Source organism: Ctenocephalides felis, unplaced genomic scaffold (genome assembly GCF_003426905.1).
Source record: "Ctenocephalides felis isolate EL2017-DRISC unplaced genomic scaffold, ASM342690v1 CF-g0.4_SCAFFOLD_01886, whole genome shotgun sequence".
NCBI classification, from domain to species: domain Eukaryota; kingdom Metazoa; phylum Arthropoda; class Insecta; order Siphonaptera; family Pulicidae; genus Ctenocephalides; species Ctenocephalides felis.
In genome coordinates, this window is record NW_020538040.1 from 9,193,734 (window position 1) to 9,211,538 (window position 17,805).

The following is a 17,805-nucleotide window of genomic DNA, read 5'->3' on the forward strand; positions in this document are numbered from 1 at the left end:
CGGAAGGGAGATATTTGACGACCTATTATCATTAGGATATGAAGTTATGACAATTATTATTAGGATATAAAATAATCAAATCAGATTTTTTCGCGAAACCGAACTTCTTCGGAAAGTTAATACATAAATCGTATTTCAAATTTACCGGTTAAATATTAATGCGCATACTTCACGTCTGATGTCGCTTGCAGTTCTTTGCAAAATTTTCCTACGTCCCCACATGTATTGTCAATTAGCTGTTATGTCAATTAACAATGTAGTTCTTTAACGATTTGAAATGTCTTTTAAACATAAAACTTTCATAAAATTTACTGCGTACAATACAAAATTAATAAATCCAAAATATGTCGTCGAACGATAAATCGGCAGCTCGAAATGTTAATTGCGTTTTAAATCAACATTGAAATAATCGAAATTTGTGCAATAATGGTTTGTGTAATATTAAAAAAAAGTTTAAATACGTTTGCTATGCCTGTCTCTGTACCTTTTAGGAATTGTGTGAGGAAATTTAATTTGTCAACCAGCTTTACAGGGGCTGTGCCCAAATTATCACCACATGATGTAAGGTTATAATTTTTATTTATTTTCTGTATTTTATATATATTTAAACAGTATAATACTATAAGATCATTTTTAAAAATACTTCATAAGATAACTATCTTTGGGATAAACTTACAACATTAAATTTTTTGTGTCTTGATCATATAAATCCTTTTATATTTGTTGCTCGAATGTTATTCTTTCGAGACATTTAATTTTGAATAATGATGGAAGAATCATCTTTCTTTGGTCAAAATATTTAGCATGTTATTCTTAATTCTTGTTTTAAAATTGTAGTTATATTTCAGTGTTTATTGTTAATTTATTTTTTTAGTTATCAAAACAAATATGCTCTAATTGTGTTTCAGTTTTTTCTGATTCGATTAACTGAATGATAAAGAACTAAAAATAGTTTTTTAGTTTTATATCGGCCAATATGATCCAAATTTTTCAGAGCAATACATCAAACAAAAATGGAAGATACTAATAAATTTTATTTCCATACATTTCAACATTTGATTGATAATGTAAATTCTTTTATAATTGTTGCTCAAATGTTTTTGTTTTGAGACATTTCATTTTGGATAATGATAGAAAAATAATCTTTGTTTGGTCAGAATATTCAGCATATTATTCTTAATTCTTGTTTTAAAATTGTAGTTATATTTCAGTGTTTATTGTTAATTTATTTTTTTAGTTATCAAAACAATTGCTCTAATTGTGTTTCAATTTTTCCTGATTCGATTAACTGAATGATAAACAACTAGAAATAGTTTTTTATTTTTATATCAACCAATATGAACCAAATTTGTCAGAGCAATACATCAAATAAAAATGGAAGATACTAATAAATTTTATTTCCATACATTTCGACATTTGATTGATAATGTAAATTCTTTTATAATTGTTGCTCAAATGTTTTTCTTTCGAGACATTTCATTTTGGATAATGATAGAAAAATAATCTTTGTTTGGTCAGAATATTTAGCATGTTATTTTTAATTTTTGTTTTAATATTGTAGTTGTGTTTCAGTGTTTATGTTAACTTATTTTTTCAGTTATCAAAACAAATATGCTCTAATTGTGTTTCAGTTTTTTCTGATTCGATTAACTGAATGATAAAGAACTAAAAATAGTTTTTTAGTTTTATATCGGCCAATATGATCCAAATTTTTCAGAGCAATACATCAAACAAAAATGGAAGATACTAATAAATTTTATTTCCATACATTTCGACATTTGATTTATAATGTAAATTCTTTTATAATTGTTGCTCAAATGTTTTTCTTTCGAGACATTTCATTTTGGATAATGATAGAAAAATAATCTTTGTTTATTCAGGATATTTAGCATGTTATTTTTAATTCTTGTTTTAAAATTGTAGTTATATTTTAGTGTTTATTGTTAATTTATTTTTTTAGTTATCAAAACAAATATGCTCTAATTGTGTTTCAGTTTTTTCTGATTCGATTAACTGAATGATAAAGAACTAAAAATAGTTTTCTATTTTTATATCGACCAATATGAACCAAATTCTTTAGGGCAATACATCAAATAAAAAAGAGTGCGCATAAGGATTGAAGTAAAACTTTTTTGCTATTGTACGAGATGGCATTTAAGTAAAATAAATACATCATATAACAATTTGAATAATGTTTGTTAATAATATGGTAACACTCGTGATGCCCACATTTTTAATAACAGTCATACATATTTATATAGTAAAAATTATAAATTATATATTTATAATATGATTAAAAATATTTATAATGTTTGAAACACTTCAGACATGATCAGTTTATCATTGCAATTAGCATTTAGAAATGAACCTTCATTAGAGAAGTGAAGTAATTTCTGATAAATAAATTCTATAATATTCGTTCACACAATGGACACCTGTAATATAACAATCTTAAGTAATTTCTTTAACGCTAGCAATGAATAAACTGCATAGATATCCATTGTGAAGTATATCTGTATATAAATGATACACAGCTACACAAAATATTGTTCTGCTTGATATCTTGTTTAGAGTAATAAATCTGAATATCGATTTATTTTTCATTATTTATAAAAATATGCAACTTCGTAATACTATGATTGGAAAACATGTAGACTTCTTCTAAACTTCCAAAAATGTCTGAGATATAATTCTGAAAAAGATATATCTTTGGCATGATAGAATAAAGCTGTGCTGCTTTAATATTTTTTAATATCTATAAAAATGCAGAGAATTATTATGTTAAACAACGCCTAAATAAATATTGTTTTCACAATTTCACTCATCATTACAATTAGTGTTTGAAGAGCTTTATGTAATTAAAATTAACATACATTTATTGACTGCTTGTTTTTTTTACTATTTCGCTGGTGATACAGTCTCATTCTTTAAGCAGCTGTAATAACTGTTTTGTCTATAAAAATAATTTTCATTTTAATAACTTCAAGAAATTATAGTAACAACGAATCATACAAATTACTTCAATAAACTTACGATTCTTACACGTCATATTTTTCATTTGTTTTATTATTTTCACTAAACAATCAAAGTAATCATACTCAGGCGACACGACGACCAATCACAATCGACCCATATAGAAATGATATCATCGAGAGCGAATGACGAATCATTGGCACTTGACTCGGCCGTAACGCTATTTCCGTTGCATTTGTACAGATTTAATCCCTAGTCGCGCATAAAGAAGTTTGACTTAAAAAAATATATTTTCAAATTTCGTTTAAGATCGAAAACGTGTGAAACGAGCGATGGGAGTATGTAGAAAATGAAAATGATAAAAATAATATTAATTATGTTTTATTAAATTTATTTATTAACAATAAATTCTTGTATGAAGGAGCTAAAAATATAGTTGATACCAATATAATGTGCGAAATTATAATACTATTATTTGTTTTTAATGTTTCATTTTCATTCATAATCCTCATTGCAATTAATGTATCAGATTTCATTTTTCTAGAATTTGTATTCCATCTTAGTAACAATACTTGTTTTCAATTCATTCTAATTATCTCAGTCTAAAAATAGATTTAAAATCACATACACAAAAACACAATAGTATTTTTGAAATAAAGATTGTTTGAGGCTCAAGAATTCATAACAATAATATTTATATATTGTTTTGCAGTGATTAAAAATATATGTAATCACACACATATAAAGAACATATAAATACATTCTACATGTATAAACATAATTTGTTTTATCTTCTATTCAATTATAAAAATAATAATCAATAATCAAATAATGAACTCAGGTATTGTTCTATTGTATACAAAATATTCATTATCGTTTTTTTGATATTGTTAATTAACTATTTGGTTGGCAACTAAGTAAGTGCAGTTTTTTGTTTGAAAATCAGAGCCAGTTTTTTTATGGAACTAAATGTGTAACTTCATTCTGCAATACATTATTCATTTTGATGAGCGACTTTTGTTATCTTTGAAGCAGCATCATTATCCCACATCATAAAACTCCTGGTTTTTATTAGCAAAAAACTGAATTAGGTACAATTTGAAATGATCATAATCATTTAATTGTTTACCATTCAAGGAGTTTTTTAAAGACCGAAACAAAAAGTAATCAGATGGTCAAAATCTATATCAGCGATCGGGAAACTTTTTTTAATCATTTTAACCAAAATATTATTGTCTAAATTAATATTACCCCCATGGCGAAGAGAGATTACCCCCATACAGACAACTACGTAGCAAATACAGTAAATATCAATCAAAAATACAGACTTTTTACCCCCAAAAATCCATTTTACCCCAGGTAATTTACTCCGGTTTCCCGACCACTGGTCTATATGATGAATGTGGCAAAACATCCCAAAGTTCCAATAATTTTTGCCGAGTAGCCAATGATATGTGATGCCAATAATAGAATAAATAAATTACCTCTTTAATTTCATCAATTCAGGCCGGTTTTCTTTAACTGCGTTGTTTAATTTTCTTAGTTGTTCAATAAAGATATCAGAATTGATCGCTTGGTTCGATGGTAAAAGTACAAGTAGATAATTCCTTTGTGATCAACTTCAATTGGACAACCAGAGCGTTTTTCATCTTTGATTGAAAAATTACAGGAACGGAATTTTGCAAATACATTTTAACACTGCCCCAATTTTTAAGGCTTTGTCACCGACATTCGTTTGATCAACTTCAATTGGACGACCAGAGCGTTTTTTACCTTAGAGTGAAAAATCACCAGAATGAAATTTGGCAAACATATTTTAACCTTACCTTTTTTAGGGCTCTTCAACATAAACAGCTAAACAGAGGGGGGGTTGACAAAAAATCACAAAATATCACGTGGGGGAGAGAGGGGTCTAGTAAGATATCACGTGTATTTATTATTTGAATTTTCAAAAAAAAAAAACTAAAAAAATTTCGATTTTTTCGAAAATTTGAAAAACTTTACATAACTGAAATACTTGATGTTTGTTCGGGAATGGAGGTAATTTTGAACATCAGGACGTATCACCAAGGCGGTCCAAAAATACCAGATTTATTGCCTGTCTACTATCCAATAATAAAAGGTATTTAAAATTTGGACTACCCCCGCAAACCAAAAATTCAATTGAAACCCTCTGAGATTGAAATCCGTATTTACTTAGATGCCAACCTAATATTTAGTTAATGAATTTTAGCTGTTGAATAATTGATTAATATTTTATTTAAAATGATGAAGTAAATTTTGTTTCAGGTCAATGAAATACTTAGAGCAAATGAGTACAGTCATGAATTCCAGACTGGTTCGGTTAAATCCTATGATTCGAATCAGCTTGCATCGAATAATCCAATCGAGGATACTAGAAGTGAAGCAAATTGTTTATTAACGGAAGGTGAATATATTGAAATTATTAAAAATATTTATGGTATTTAAATATTACTTCTTGCAACAAAGTAATGTATTTTGTAAAATCAATATACATGTAAAGCCCGGTGCACACGACGCTTGATTTTCTGATTAGTGCATGCCGGACAGTTTGTTACCTAGCAAACGATATGATAAATCATAATTTACGATCTTTCCCGACATATTTTAGGATCTTGCCAACCAGATTTCACGTTTAAACTCTCTATTCACAACGGCAATATCCTTAACACAATTTTAATCTCAAGCGTTGCCCAGCAACGTCGGAAACTGATTTCACAGCAACTTATGTCCTCGAAAATTTCTGCCGTATTTTAAGAATAGAGCATGTCTTATTCGGCGATGGATAAGCTGTTTTGTTGCCGATACTTTAAAATATTTAAATTACCGAAAACGTTTAAATATACAATGCTCTCTTTGTGCACTTATAAGCATTAGTGCATTTATAATAATCTATTTGAAAATACACAAAATTATTATAAATCATAAAAGTGAAAATCTGGCGCAAAATCCTTGCTCACCTTACCAGAAACCTTGACAGAAATCCTGTTACGGCGTCGTGTGCACAGGGCTTAAAAAATTTTATTTAATTTATATGACATGATTATATAATGAATGAATTATACTTTACATAGGTTGTTTATACTAGATTATCTACTTTGTACTTTTTTTTTATCAAGGTCTTCTGGTTGGTGTATTTGATGGTCATGGTGGTGCTGGTTGTGCTCAAGTTATTGGTAAACGTCTACTTCAATATGTAGCTGCTTGTTTAGTGCCCCCAGAACTTTTGGGTGCTAACATTACACGAAATAATATAGATACAGCTTTATTGAATTGCTATAATGATAAGGTAAAATCTTTTATCTTCAATTTTTGATGATTACTATAACTTATCCTAAGGGAAGTAAAAAAAAAAAACAGTTTAGCTTCAAAAATAACTTTTTTTTATTCCGAACTTTTTTTTTATAATTCAACTTCTCTACATTGTAAAATAATGAAAAGATAATTTTTAATTTTTTTTTTCAGGTGCAATTTGTCAATGATATTCGTTCCATATATAAAGATAGTCTTAGCCGGTTTATTGATGATCTAGTCATGTCTTCGAGAGCAGGAGTAATTAAAAATCCTAGTGAATTTGGCGAAAGTAGGCATTTCAATATGACTAAAGCTCTGGAGACTGCTTTTATGAGACTCGATGCTGATATTTCTGAAGAAGCCTTGAACTTGCCAGGCCCCAAAACACTCTCAGTTGCTATGTCAGGTGAAATCAAATTTTTATTGCTATTAATTGTTATATAATTGATACTAATTTATATATGTATTTTTTGTTTTAGGTGCTGTAGCATGTGTTGCCCATGTTGATGGCCCACATCTCCATGTTGCCAATGTAGGAGATGCAGCTGCTGTTTTAGGAGTTCAAACTGATTCAGGAGATTGGGCAGCCAAGAAATTAAGTTCAGAACATAATGCTGATAATGTTTCTGAGGTTAGGCGGCTTTTGGGAGAGCATCCTAGCAATGAAAGACATACTGTCATTCGACAAGAAAGATTATTAGGACAATTGGCTCCTTTACGAGCATTAGGGGATTTTAGGTAATAAAAAAAATATTTTGATAATCCATAGTCTTTTAACTTGTTTTGTTTGTATTGTGGTTGTATATTTTTTTAAGGTATAAATGGCCTCGGGAATACATATTAAAATGTGTGGATGAATCTTTGAAAAGTACAATTTTACCTCCAAATTATAACACTCCTCCGTATTTGACTGCCAAACCAGAAGTAACACATCACAGATTAACTCCAAGAGATAGATTTTTAATTATAGCCAGTGATGGTTTGTGGGATACTATGACACCTCATCAGGTATTAAAATTATTTATATTTTAAAAAATATCTTAACAATATTCATATTTTTCTTCAGAAAAAAATTTCTTTATTCATATTTTATATCCAGAATTTGTTCACTTATGTAGAAAAAAGTGCGCGTAAGGTTCACACGCGATTGAAGTAAAACTTATTTTGCTACTGTATAAGATGGCATTTAAGTAAAAATAAATTCATCGTGATGCTCACATTTATTAGTGTCAATTACCATACACATTTATATAATGATAAATTATAAATTATATATTTATAATAGTATTAAAAATATGTATAATATTTAAAAACAATAATGTAATTAAAGTCATACTTCAAATATGAAATAATCGGTTTGTCATTGTAATTAGCATTAGGAAATGACCTTTCATTAGAGAAATGATGTAATTGCTGATTGATAAATTCCATAATATTCACACAGTGGATTATGTTAAACAACGCCTAAACAAATATTGTTTTTGCATCTTTACTCATCATGTAATTGTGTTTTATCCGAACAATTGTAATATCCGTCTTGCCTAAAAAATATTTTCCAATTTAATAACTTCAAAGATTTATAGAAACTACGAATAATATAGAAATAATTTCTAAGGAACAGGGTAAAATATTCTTCTGTTTCAGGCATTTTTCATTAAATCAAGATTTGTACTACGATGTAACTTTAAAATGTTTATTTATCTATGCTGATTTCCTTGTTGATATCGGAACGCATACAACGTTGATGCCGGTACGCATACAATGACAGATCTCTATTCACATACGCGACGACTAATCACAATCGACCCGTATAAAATGATTTCATCGAGAGCGAATGTCGTACAGTTCGGGCGTAACGCAATTTCCGTTGCATTTGTACGAATTTACACCCTAGTCGCGCCTAAAGAAGATATACTTCAAAAAATAGTTTTTTTTAAATTCATATACACTTCTTAAAATATATACACAACACTTAATGAAAAATACAAATACACAGCACCAATAAAAAACTTTTAATAAAAACTACAAACCACTATTTATTTATAACAGAGTGAATTGAGAATAATTCCCTTGGTTTTGCCTTAAATCTTGCTTACTGGCATTCCATAATTTTTTTTAAAATATTTATCATCTGAAAAATAATATCTGTAACTGAGCTTGATTATAATTTTCATGAATATTTCTCAAATTCCATATGAAGAAGTTCTTGGTATACTTTTGTAAATTTAACATCAATTGAATATATGATATAATAATATAATAATTTTGTTGAAATATTTATTATTCAGGCTGTCAAATTGGTTGGTGAACATATGTTTGGAAAAGCTTTCCTCAGTCCATTGAAATTGCCCAAGAAACCCATAACTTTAGGAACAATTGCTAAATTATTAGCACATCGAAGGTATTGTCTTCATTTTTATTTGTTTGTTATAAAAGAATAGAAAGTATTGGCGGATCATGTCATTTAAATTGTAATAATGTGATTTAAATATTTTTTTCTTTATTATATTAATTGCGATATTTTATGTTAAGTATACCCATACTTAACTTTGCTTTTGTCATTTTGCGTTATTTTTTAAGTTGCGTTTTTTTGTATTATGTATTAATTTTTATGAAGCGTCGTCATTGTTGTTGTTTTGAATCCTTTTTTTTATTTCCAATTTAACTACCACTTCAATCTTCAATCTATTATAGTAATATACATTTATTAATTGGGATGATATGTTTAATTACAATGGCTTTAGAGGACTATCCAGTGGTATCCCTTATTGGAAAACATCAAGTTATTTTATTTATTTATTGTTTTATTGACTTTGTATACAAGTACAGTAGTCAAATCAACATCAAGTTATAAGTTAATATAAAATTTTTACAGAAATCAACTTGAATCTAAATATAATCTAACTTAGGGGGTAACACCACTGTAACAGCCTATTAAACATGTTTCTAACTTCCCAAACGAGGAGTTCGTTTTTGCCAGAAAATTCGATTTACTAATTTTTATGTTTTCTAGACGATCAAGTCATCAAAAATCAAGTCATAAAAATAACATACTAAAATATTATAGGCCTACGATAAACGGTTGAATTATGAAATTTCATCAATATAATTTCTAATTCAGATTATAATCAGAATCTATGCCGAGCAAATATGTACGTTCCGTAATTCGTAGGTTGTCTACTGTTTATAGCTGACGTTCACACTAAAATACATTTTTAGTACCAGAATACATTTTAAGTTCATTCTTAAATGAAATGCATATTCAGAATCTTAAATAGACAAAATGTGTTAAAAACTAGTTGTGTATGGCATTGTAAATTGCCGGAACTTCCCGAGCCGTAACGAAATGTTTGAGGAATATTAAATGTTTTCAAATAGATTATTATAAATATTGTAACATTATCTAATATTTATAAGAATTATATAAACTGAATTGCAAAGTTGAAATTATTTATTTAAAGTTTATAAGTGAACTTTAGAACTTTAGCCAGAGTTAAAATTAAAATCGGGATTATTTTCAATGTACAAAAAATTTTTTTGTGAAAAATATTTTTTTTCAAAAGCAATTTTTTTGTCAACACAATCAGAAAGTTTTTTGAATCATTCAAATCGGATGCTTAGTTCTAATCAGCACATCTCCCTATCAATAGGAATCGAATGTTTTTTGAACCATTCAAATCGGTTGAACCGTGCGCCCGAAAACGTGGACGAAATATTGTATTTACACATACATACACACAAACATTCATTTTTTTAGGCATGCCAAAATGTTCATAAACCTCTGAATCGTGAAGACATGCAAAAAATTTCATTTTCATTTTTTCGGAAGTTGAAAATTAATTTAATTCATACAATTACAGATATCCTAAGTATGTTTCAATGTAAATCGTATTCATTATATTTTACTGAAGCGAAAATTTTATTTTGAAATAAACAGAAGATTTTATCTAACTAGTTGAATATCAATTCTCAATTGATTAAGTCAATTATGAACACATATCGGGAAGATGCTGCAACTTAACTGTTAATCGTTAATACAACTTGCCTTAAGGCAAAATGTTGCATACAACTACAGTAGAACTCCAATTATCCGAATTAATGGGGACCGGGACCGATTCGGATAATCAAATATTCGGATAATCAAATATTCGGAGTTTTTTTTTTTTAAATTGCCATTGGAGAGAAAAAAAGTTACGTTTTGATATTGCACTATTTTTTTATTGAATTAAATGAAAGAAACATGACATTTTCACATGTTTTAAATATAAATAAAATGTACTTATGTACAAGTTTAGAAATAAAAATCATTGTTTTGTAAACATCTCCGTCAAATCAAAACAAACAATGTGCCTACACTGGCTTTGCTGGTGGAAGAATAATAGCGCACTTAGACTTTTTTTGGACAATTTTTTTTCTGAAAGTGATTCGGATAATCGGCGATTCGGATAGTCGGAGTTCGGATAATTGGAGTTTGGATGATTGGAGTTCGGATAATTGGAGTTCTACTGTAGTTTTCTTTTTCTTGACAGTGGTGTTACCCTTAACTATGACACATAATAAATCATGTTATACGATTATTTTATCCAGAAAAGGCCTGATGAGCAAACCCCTCGACAGAAACGCAGCTACACATCTGATAAGGAATGCTCTGGGTGGAACTGAATATGGTTTGGAACATTCTAAAATAGCTCATTATTTATCTTTACCTCAAGATGTTGTTCGATTATTCCGAGACGATATTACGATAACAGTTATATATTTCGATACAGAATTCTTAAGGGTATGTCCTCCGTAATGTGAACTCTTTTGGTTGTTGTTAATATTATCATTATAAAAGTATTTGTCATTGAATTATACTCAATATAATTTATAACCGTCAAAATTCTAGTTTATGATATAGTCAATCTTTTAGTAGTTTAGGTTTTAACCACTTAACAGTCGGATACTTTTGTGAAAAATGGTAAAAAATTATCAAAATTAATATAATTACTCAATAATTCTATTAATTGAATTTACTCAATATGCAGTTAGTATCATATTTTTAAGCATACAACTCACAATCCGAATAGCAGTATCTTCCTTCTTGGGACATTTTTTACTGCTTGCATTTTTTCATGAGCAACATACTTTGCATCAGCGAAATTGCAAAATTAATTGGCAATTTAGTGAATTGTCCAGATATATCGTTTTTTGTATGTCGTCTTTTTTGGTGAAAAATTTGCTTTACCAATATGCTCTAGATAGATAGAATAGAAAAAAGGTTATATAATAAAAAAAATGATAAATACTTGAAAGTAAATACATACTTTGATAGTAAATTTTGAAAAGCGAACACTGACTTATTGCAGAATAGATTTATTTGAAGAATGAGCAAGTTTTTAACTCAAGGGCCATATTTAATTTTTAAAATTCCATGGCGGGCTGCACTTATTAATAATTTACAAAGTACTAATATAATATAGGAATACTAAATTAAAAAAAAACTATAAATATTCCATAATTATTGCAACAAGCAAAGAAAACATTTTAATTAATTTGTTGGTGGAGCAAAGTTTACGAAAAAAATAAAATTTTACACAAATGCTTGGTGGGCTTCAGAAAAATATTTAAAGGGTCGCACGAAGACCGCGGGCCGCGTGTTGCTCATCCTTGATATATTGTATTCGACGCTTTAATACGAACTGAGTCAACAGCCGAGTGTACTCACATTGTTCCTTCAGAGAGAACAGCCTGTAAAGGAATAAATTTTATTTAGTCGAAGCTACTGTACTTTACTGTATTGATGAATAAGCAAAATTAAATTATCGGTTCAATCACTATCCAAAAGTTAAAATAAAACTGTTAAGTGGTTAATAATGTGATTATTGGAATATATTTATACACTGCCCGGTTGCATAAAAATTCTTTAAAATATTGAGTTTAAAGGTGAGTTACGTTTGATAAATTCATTCCTTGATGAATTTCAAAAATTAAAATTCTATTTAAAATAAGGCGCAAAATCCTCGCCGTATTTTTATGAAATGAACTATTTTATATAAAAGTAGTTTTCAATTTCTGGCTAAAACTGCTTGACAATTGAAAAATATCACACAATGTACAAAAGTTAAATAATATTGTTACTTGATTAGAAAAATGTAGACAGATCAGTTTTAATTTTGCAAGTTTACATTTTAAGCTAAAATGGAATAAGATGTTATGAAATTTTTGATATATATCATATATAAAAACTGATGATGATATCCCTAGCTTGTTAAAAATAATTCAAAATTGTTTAATAATTATGTTTTGGAACAAACGTTCTGAATAATTCATTTACCTGTTGCTAAATAATATGGTTATTCTATTGATATAAAAATATACTTGCAGAACTACAAATCTCACCTTTAGATTTCTTCCAAACTTGTGCTATAAACGTGATAGAGATACTTATTATAACACAAAGATCTGAATTTAAGCTTCCCAGAACTTTAATAAGTATCTTCTGAATCAATTAGAAATGGGGCCTCCAACATTGTCACTAGCATATTATAATTGATACACAGGCAGCTTCCATTCATTTCAATTTCTGTTGTGCCAATATTTTTTTGATTAGTTTCCAGTTGGAGACCCCAATGTTAGAATTAGTTTAGATAAATTGTCAATTGTAAATTAATAGAAATATAATGTAAAACCATAACTTTTTCATGATTTATTTCAAAAATAATATTGCTTGCTAATCGAAATTCATACATATATTTATAAACAGATGTCTGGGTTTATTTTTGTTGGAATTTAAAAGTTTTGACAAAACAAATTTCAGAATAATTTGAAATTAATTTTATATTTCTATTCATACTTTTATATATAGTATAGCAATATCTTTTAAAATGCATATAACAATACATCTAACTATTGACTATACCGATTAAGCCTCTTAGATTAATGCTATACGAATAATAAAGTTACTAAAAAGCATCGACAAAGATTTTTCAAAAGTGTTAACATATATAAAATATTTTAATAATGAATGATAATACATATAAAAAATTGTACTTAACATATATATATATTTAGAATTAAAAAAACGTAGAAACTATAAAAGCATGTTGCAGTACATGCAAATTCACAGCAAATAAGAATATAATTAGAGGACGTTATTTGAAAGCGAAGTGTTATATTCTGGAAACCACATCTGAGAATAATAAATTATTTCTAAATATGAAGGCCATGTTACAGTGTTCGTGTGTGATTTCTATACAATTAACCCTCCTGACCAAAATCTTGCGCAAATTTGTCAAGCTTGACCATGTCTTCATCATTGACTGTTGGTTTGGATGTGGCGAGGGATCTCAGCATGTCACTCTGGTAAGAGAATCACTTTTTTAATATATATATATATATATATATATATATATATATATAATATATATATATATATATATATATATATATATATATATATATATATTCTTAATTTGATGTTGACATATGTATTAGCAAATTTTAATAATTGGGCATAACATTAAAAAAAACAATTTTTTCGGCTCTAGTCCTAGCCTTCATTCAGTGGAAATTAAAAATAAAATTTGAAAACTAAAACCTTATCTATGACTAAAACAATAGAGATTGAAAAATTGTAGAGAGTAAAACAGTACTTTTAATTTGTTAGTCTTAGTATTAAAAACAGAAAAATCAATAATCCAAGGTATGAGGATATGGTAATCCACCACAATATGTAATATAAACATTAGACTTGTAATTATATTTCATAATTATACTAACATTAAATTATCACATGTGTGATCTATAAACTAGCTGGAGACATGATGAAAAGAGGATTATTAAAAAAATTTTTTCACAAAGATTCTAGCATATGTAGAACTAATTGTGAATTCTTTGCAAATTTTTTGTTTTGCAAAAAATTTGGAAATACTATCTAGATAAAAGAAAGTTTGTGTTACAGAGCACATGTGCTCATTTCTCTTATTTATAGTTTTATTGTTATAAATGGTTATAAAAGATTCCTCCACAAAGTCTTTTGCATAATTTTTTTTCAAAATGTAGTACAGTTGGATTAAAAACGTTTATTTTTCTGTTTTCAACAATAAGATTAGCAAATTGTAAGTACTTTTTACTCTTTATAATCTTTCAATCTCAATTGATTTAGTTTTTAAATTTTATTTTTAGCCTGAATGAAAGCTAGGGTTTTAGTCAAAAAGGATGAATTGTAAAATGAATTCTTAATTTGTTTGTGAAATAATTCTTAATTTGTCTTTTATGGATGCCTGGCTTTTACACTTTGTTTATATAATTTGCACTCATTTATATTTTATTTATTACTATTTACCATAGTTACTGGTGGCTCGAATAATTTATCGCCTTGCACATCAACCCATGTCATTTCCATAGCCCCATCGTCTCCAGGGCTGCAAGGGGTCAGTAGATCATTGACAATCGTGCTTCGATCTGTTGGTGAAGGGCCTGTTACGTATTTAAAATGAGTTGCAGTTTGTACTTTGCGGACAGGCTGCATTAGAGCATCTCGGACAACTATGCTTATATCAGCTCCAGAATACCTGAAAAATGAAAAAAAAGAATTGATGGCATCGATTTGAATTATAATTTGTATATTGTTATTCTTACCCATCTGTTTTACTGGCTAGAACTTTAAGATCTTGTTCGGTGAGTTGATGTGATGTGTTACCCAAATGAATTTTAAACATAACCAGACGTGCAGGTTCTTCTGGTAGAGGTATAAATATTCTCTTTTCAAATCTTCTACGAATGGCAGAATCCAAAACCCATGGTATATTTGTAGCACCAAGTACCAGGATTCCATCATTGTCATTACCAACACCTGCGATAAAGTAATATCAATGTTTCTTATATTTAAACAATTAACTATAATTATATACCTTGCATTTGTACTAAAAATTCTGTTTTTATTCTTCGTGCACTTTCAGATTCATTATCACTTCTTGAGGAACATAGAGAATCAACTTCATCAATAAAAATAATAGATGGCTTATGTGCTCGGGCTAACTCAAATAAATTCTTAACCAGCTTTTCAGATTCACCCAACCATTTGCTGACCAAATCTGATGAACTGACACTGAAAAATGTTGAATTATTGGCTTCAGTTGCAACGGCCTTGGCAAGATATGATTTACCAGTTCCAGGAGGCTGAGGATAAATATTAATGTTATATTTGTTAGCTATTTCTGCTGATTGTTTTATGATTAATTGTTACCCCAAATAGGAGAATTCCTTTCCATGGGATTCTTTTGCCAGTGAAGAGATGTGGAAATCTAATAGGCAAAATTACAGCTTCTTTAAGAGCTTCCTTAGCAGCCTCCAAACCAGCAACATCACTCCATTTGATGTTTGGTTTTTCAACAACTAGAATAATAATAAAATTATCTAATTTCAAGAGTTTTTCATAACTCACAAATTACAAGAACTATAAATCCAGTTATGTTGAGTATAAATCAGAAATTTATAAATGACTATAACTTTACCTATAGCTCCTTCAAGTTTGCTTTGCAACTTTTTCTTTTCTGGATCATCAGAGTCACTATCGCTATCACTTTTCTTCTCATCCCTGATAAAATTTTTAAATATTTATTACTATTTTAATGCAAAATGAACATGATACATACTTGCTTCCTTCACCATCTTTCACAGGTTTCTTCTTGCCCTTTTTTAAATAATCTTTTAACTTCTCGGCCCTGTCTAAATATTGCAAACACTTGGCTCGGATACTCTCTTTTGCTTTTTCACCTTGTGCTTCATCTAAATAAATATATAAAACCTGTATTTATAAACTAGCTTTTGTTTGTAATTATCATCCTTTATAATAACTTTTTTTAAATTTAATTTGCAGCAATAAGTTCAAGAACAGAATTAATGTACTATGCTGAAATTAGTATGTCTTAACTGACATGGAAATAATCTATGTAAGTAGTGACATTAATTTAAATATAAAATAATCAAATTTAAACAGATTTTAATAACCTGTCAGGCAGTGAGTAAACAGTGGCCAAGTAAAACAAATTATTCACAGTTTTTCCCCACATCTAATAGAATATTAATAATAAACGATACTAACACTTAATAGCGTGCAAGAAGTATTCCACTCCATGTTCATAAAGTCTCAAAGCCTCTGCATAATTTTTATTCCTATCCTCTTCAGTAGCCTTGGTCACTAAATCAATGGCTTTTTGCAAAGTTGTGCCAGAAGCCATTATTGGCTCTCTTTTCAATTATTTTATACTGTTTGAACAAATTTCGATTTTTGTATTATAGAGGCATTAAGAATTAGTGTCAATAATTATTTTTAGTAACAAAATGGTATTTACGCCACTGACAGATACGCAATCTAGATAACTGTCAAAGTGACGCACAGGTTGACAAACGCGACGAATGAATTGACTAGGTAAGAGAAATGGATAATTTTGATACTATGCTTATTTATCTATGACTGGAAATTTTTTTTGAATAAAAATAAAAACAAATTGTGTCACATAAAAAATAGACTTTTATAGAAACAAAAACAGTATGTTAGGTTGCAAAATATTACATTAGTATTTAAATATCAAATTTTTCGGGAGCGCGGATTAACCGATTTGAATGATTTAAAAAACATTTGATTCCTATTGATAGGGAGATGTGCTAATTAGTTTTTGGCAAAGGCCAAACATTTTGGCATACTTTAGATAAAATGGATGTGTGGATACAATTTTTCGTCGATGATTTCGGACGTACGGATTAACCGGACGTACGGATCCCTATTGAGGAAGACGTTTTTGCCAAAGACAGGTCCAGCAGCTTCGAAGATATGAAGCAAAAAGTGCAAAAATTCCAGTTTTTTAGAGCACGGATTAACCGATTTGAATGATTCAAAACATATTCTATTCTTATTGATGGGCAGATGTGCTAATTAGACAGAGGCAAGTCCAGCGGCTTCGGAAATATGAAGCAGAAGGTGCAAGAATTTCAGTTTTTAAGAGAACGGATTAACCGATTTGATTGATTCAAAACATATTCTATTCCTGTTGATGGGGAGATGTGCTGATTAGTTTTTGGCAGAGATCGGTCCAGCCGTTTTGGAGATACGGAGCAAAGAGTGCGGAAAATAAAAATCGAGTTTTTGAGAAAACTGAGCGTCTAATTAGAATAATTTAAAAAACATTTTGCTTGTGTTTATATTGTGAATATTTTTTTTTATTATTGCTAGTTTTAACAATCAGATTACAATATAATCTATAAGTTAAAGTAAGGGAAATGAAAATCAAAATCAAGAAAAAAAGAGGGAGTAAAAAAAATTAAAGGAAAGAAATAGAAATAGAAATAAATAAATGAAGCGATAATAATAAAATAATAATATTAGTAATAAAAACAATAATAAATAATAATTATAAATAACTTGTTTGAGAATTTTTTGTGCTAAACAGAAAAAAATATGTTGTGGAAAATTACATTGTAATCAGATTTAGGGACAGGCAAAACATTTTTTTTTTCAAAAATTACAAAACAAAA

General features: G+C 28.5%; 2 protein-coding genes across 2 annotated transcripts; one reads left to right on the forward strand and one right to left on the reverse strand.

The window, feature by feature from the left end:
* Window positions 1-251: 251 nt before the first annotated feature.
* LOC113377182 (pyruvate dehydrogenase [acetyl-transferring]-phosphatase 1, mitochondrial) lies at window positions 252-11,225 on the forward strand. The gene is made up of 8 exons (XM_026617405.1): window positions 252-561; window positions 5,263-5,401; window positions 6,114-6,283; window positions 6,460-6,694; window positions 6,768-7,026; window positions 7,104-7,296; window positions 8,577-8,689; window positions 10,876-11,225. The coding sequence occupies exons 1-8, from the start codon at window positions 427-429 to the stop codon at window positions 11,081-11,083; spliced, it is 1,452 nt and encodes a 483-aa protein (XP_026473190.1). The 5' UTR covers window positions 252-426; the 3' UTR covers window positions 11,084-11,225.
* A 2,178-nt stretch (window positions 11,226-13,403) lies between these two features.
* LOC113376777 (vacuolar protein sorting-associated protein 4A) lies at window positions 13,404-16,630 on the reverse strand. The gene is made up of 8 exons (XM_026616830.1): window positions 16,376-16,630; window positions 15,927-16,059; window positions 15,786-15,868; window positions 15,518-15,666; window positions 15,183-15,450; window positions 14,911-15,124; window positions 14,615-14,843; window positions 13,404-13,629 (listed from the first exon to the last, which is right to left on the reverse strand). The coding sequence occupies exons 1-8, from the start codon at window positions 16,509-16,511 to the stop codon at window positions 13,528-13,530; spliced, it is 1,314 nt and encodes a 437-aa protein (XP_026472615.1). The 5' UTR covers window positions 16,512-16,630; the 3' UTR covers window positions 13,404-13,527.
* Window positions 16,631-17,805: the final 1,175 nt, after the last annotated feature.

Excerpts from the sequence above, each read along its gene's own strand:
- LOC113377182 (XM_026617405.1), top strand. The coding sequence starts at position 427 with ATGGTTTGTGTAATATTAAAAAAAAGTTTAAATACGTTTGCTATGCCT. Across the intron at positions 562-5,262 it reads CCAAATTATCACCACATGAT|GTCAATGAAATACTTAGAGC; the intron begins GTAAGGTTATAA and ends ATTTTGTTTCAG. Across the intron at positions 7,297-8,576 it reads ATACTATGACACCTCATCAG|GCTGTCAAATTGGTTGGTGA; the intron begins GTATTAAAATTA and ends TTTATTATTCAG.
- LOC113376777 (XM_026616830.1), bottom strand. The coding sequence starts at position 16,511 with ATGGCTTCTGGCACAACTTTGCAAAAAGCCATTGATTTAGTGACCAAG. Across the intron at positions 15,869-15,926 it reads AAAGATGGTGAAGGAAGCAA|GGATGAGAAGAAAAGTGATA; the intron begins GTATGTATCATG and ends AAATTTTATCAG. Across the intron at positions 15,667-15,785 it reads CAAACTTGAAGGAGCTATAG|TTGTTGAAAAACCAAACATC; the intron begins GTAAAGTTATAG and ends TTATTATTCTAG.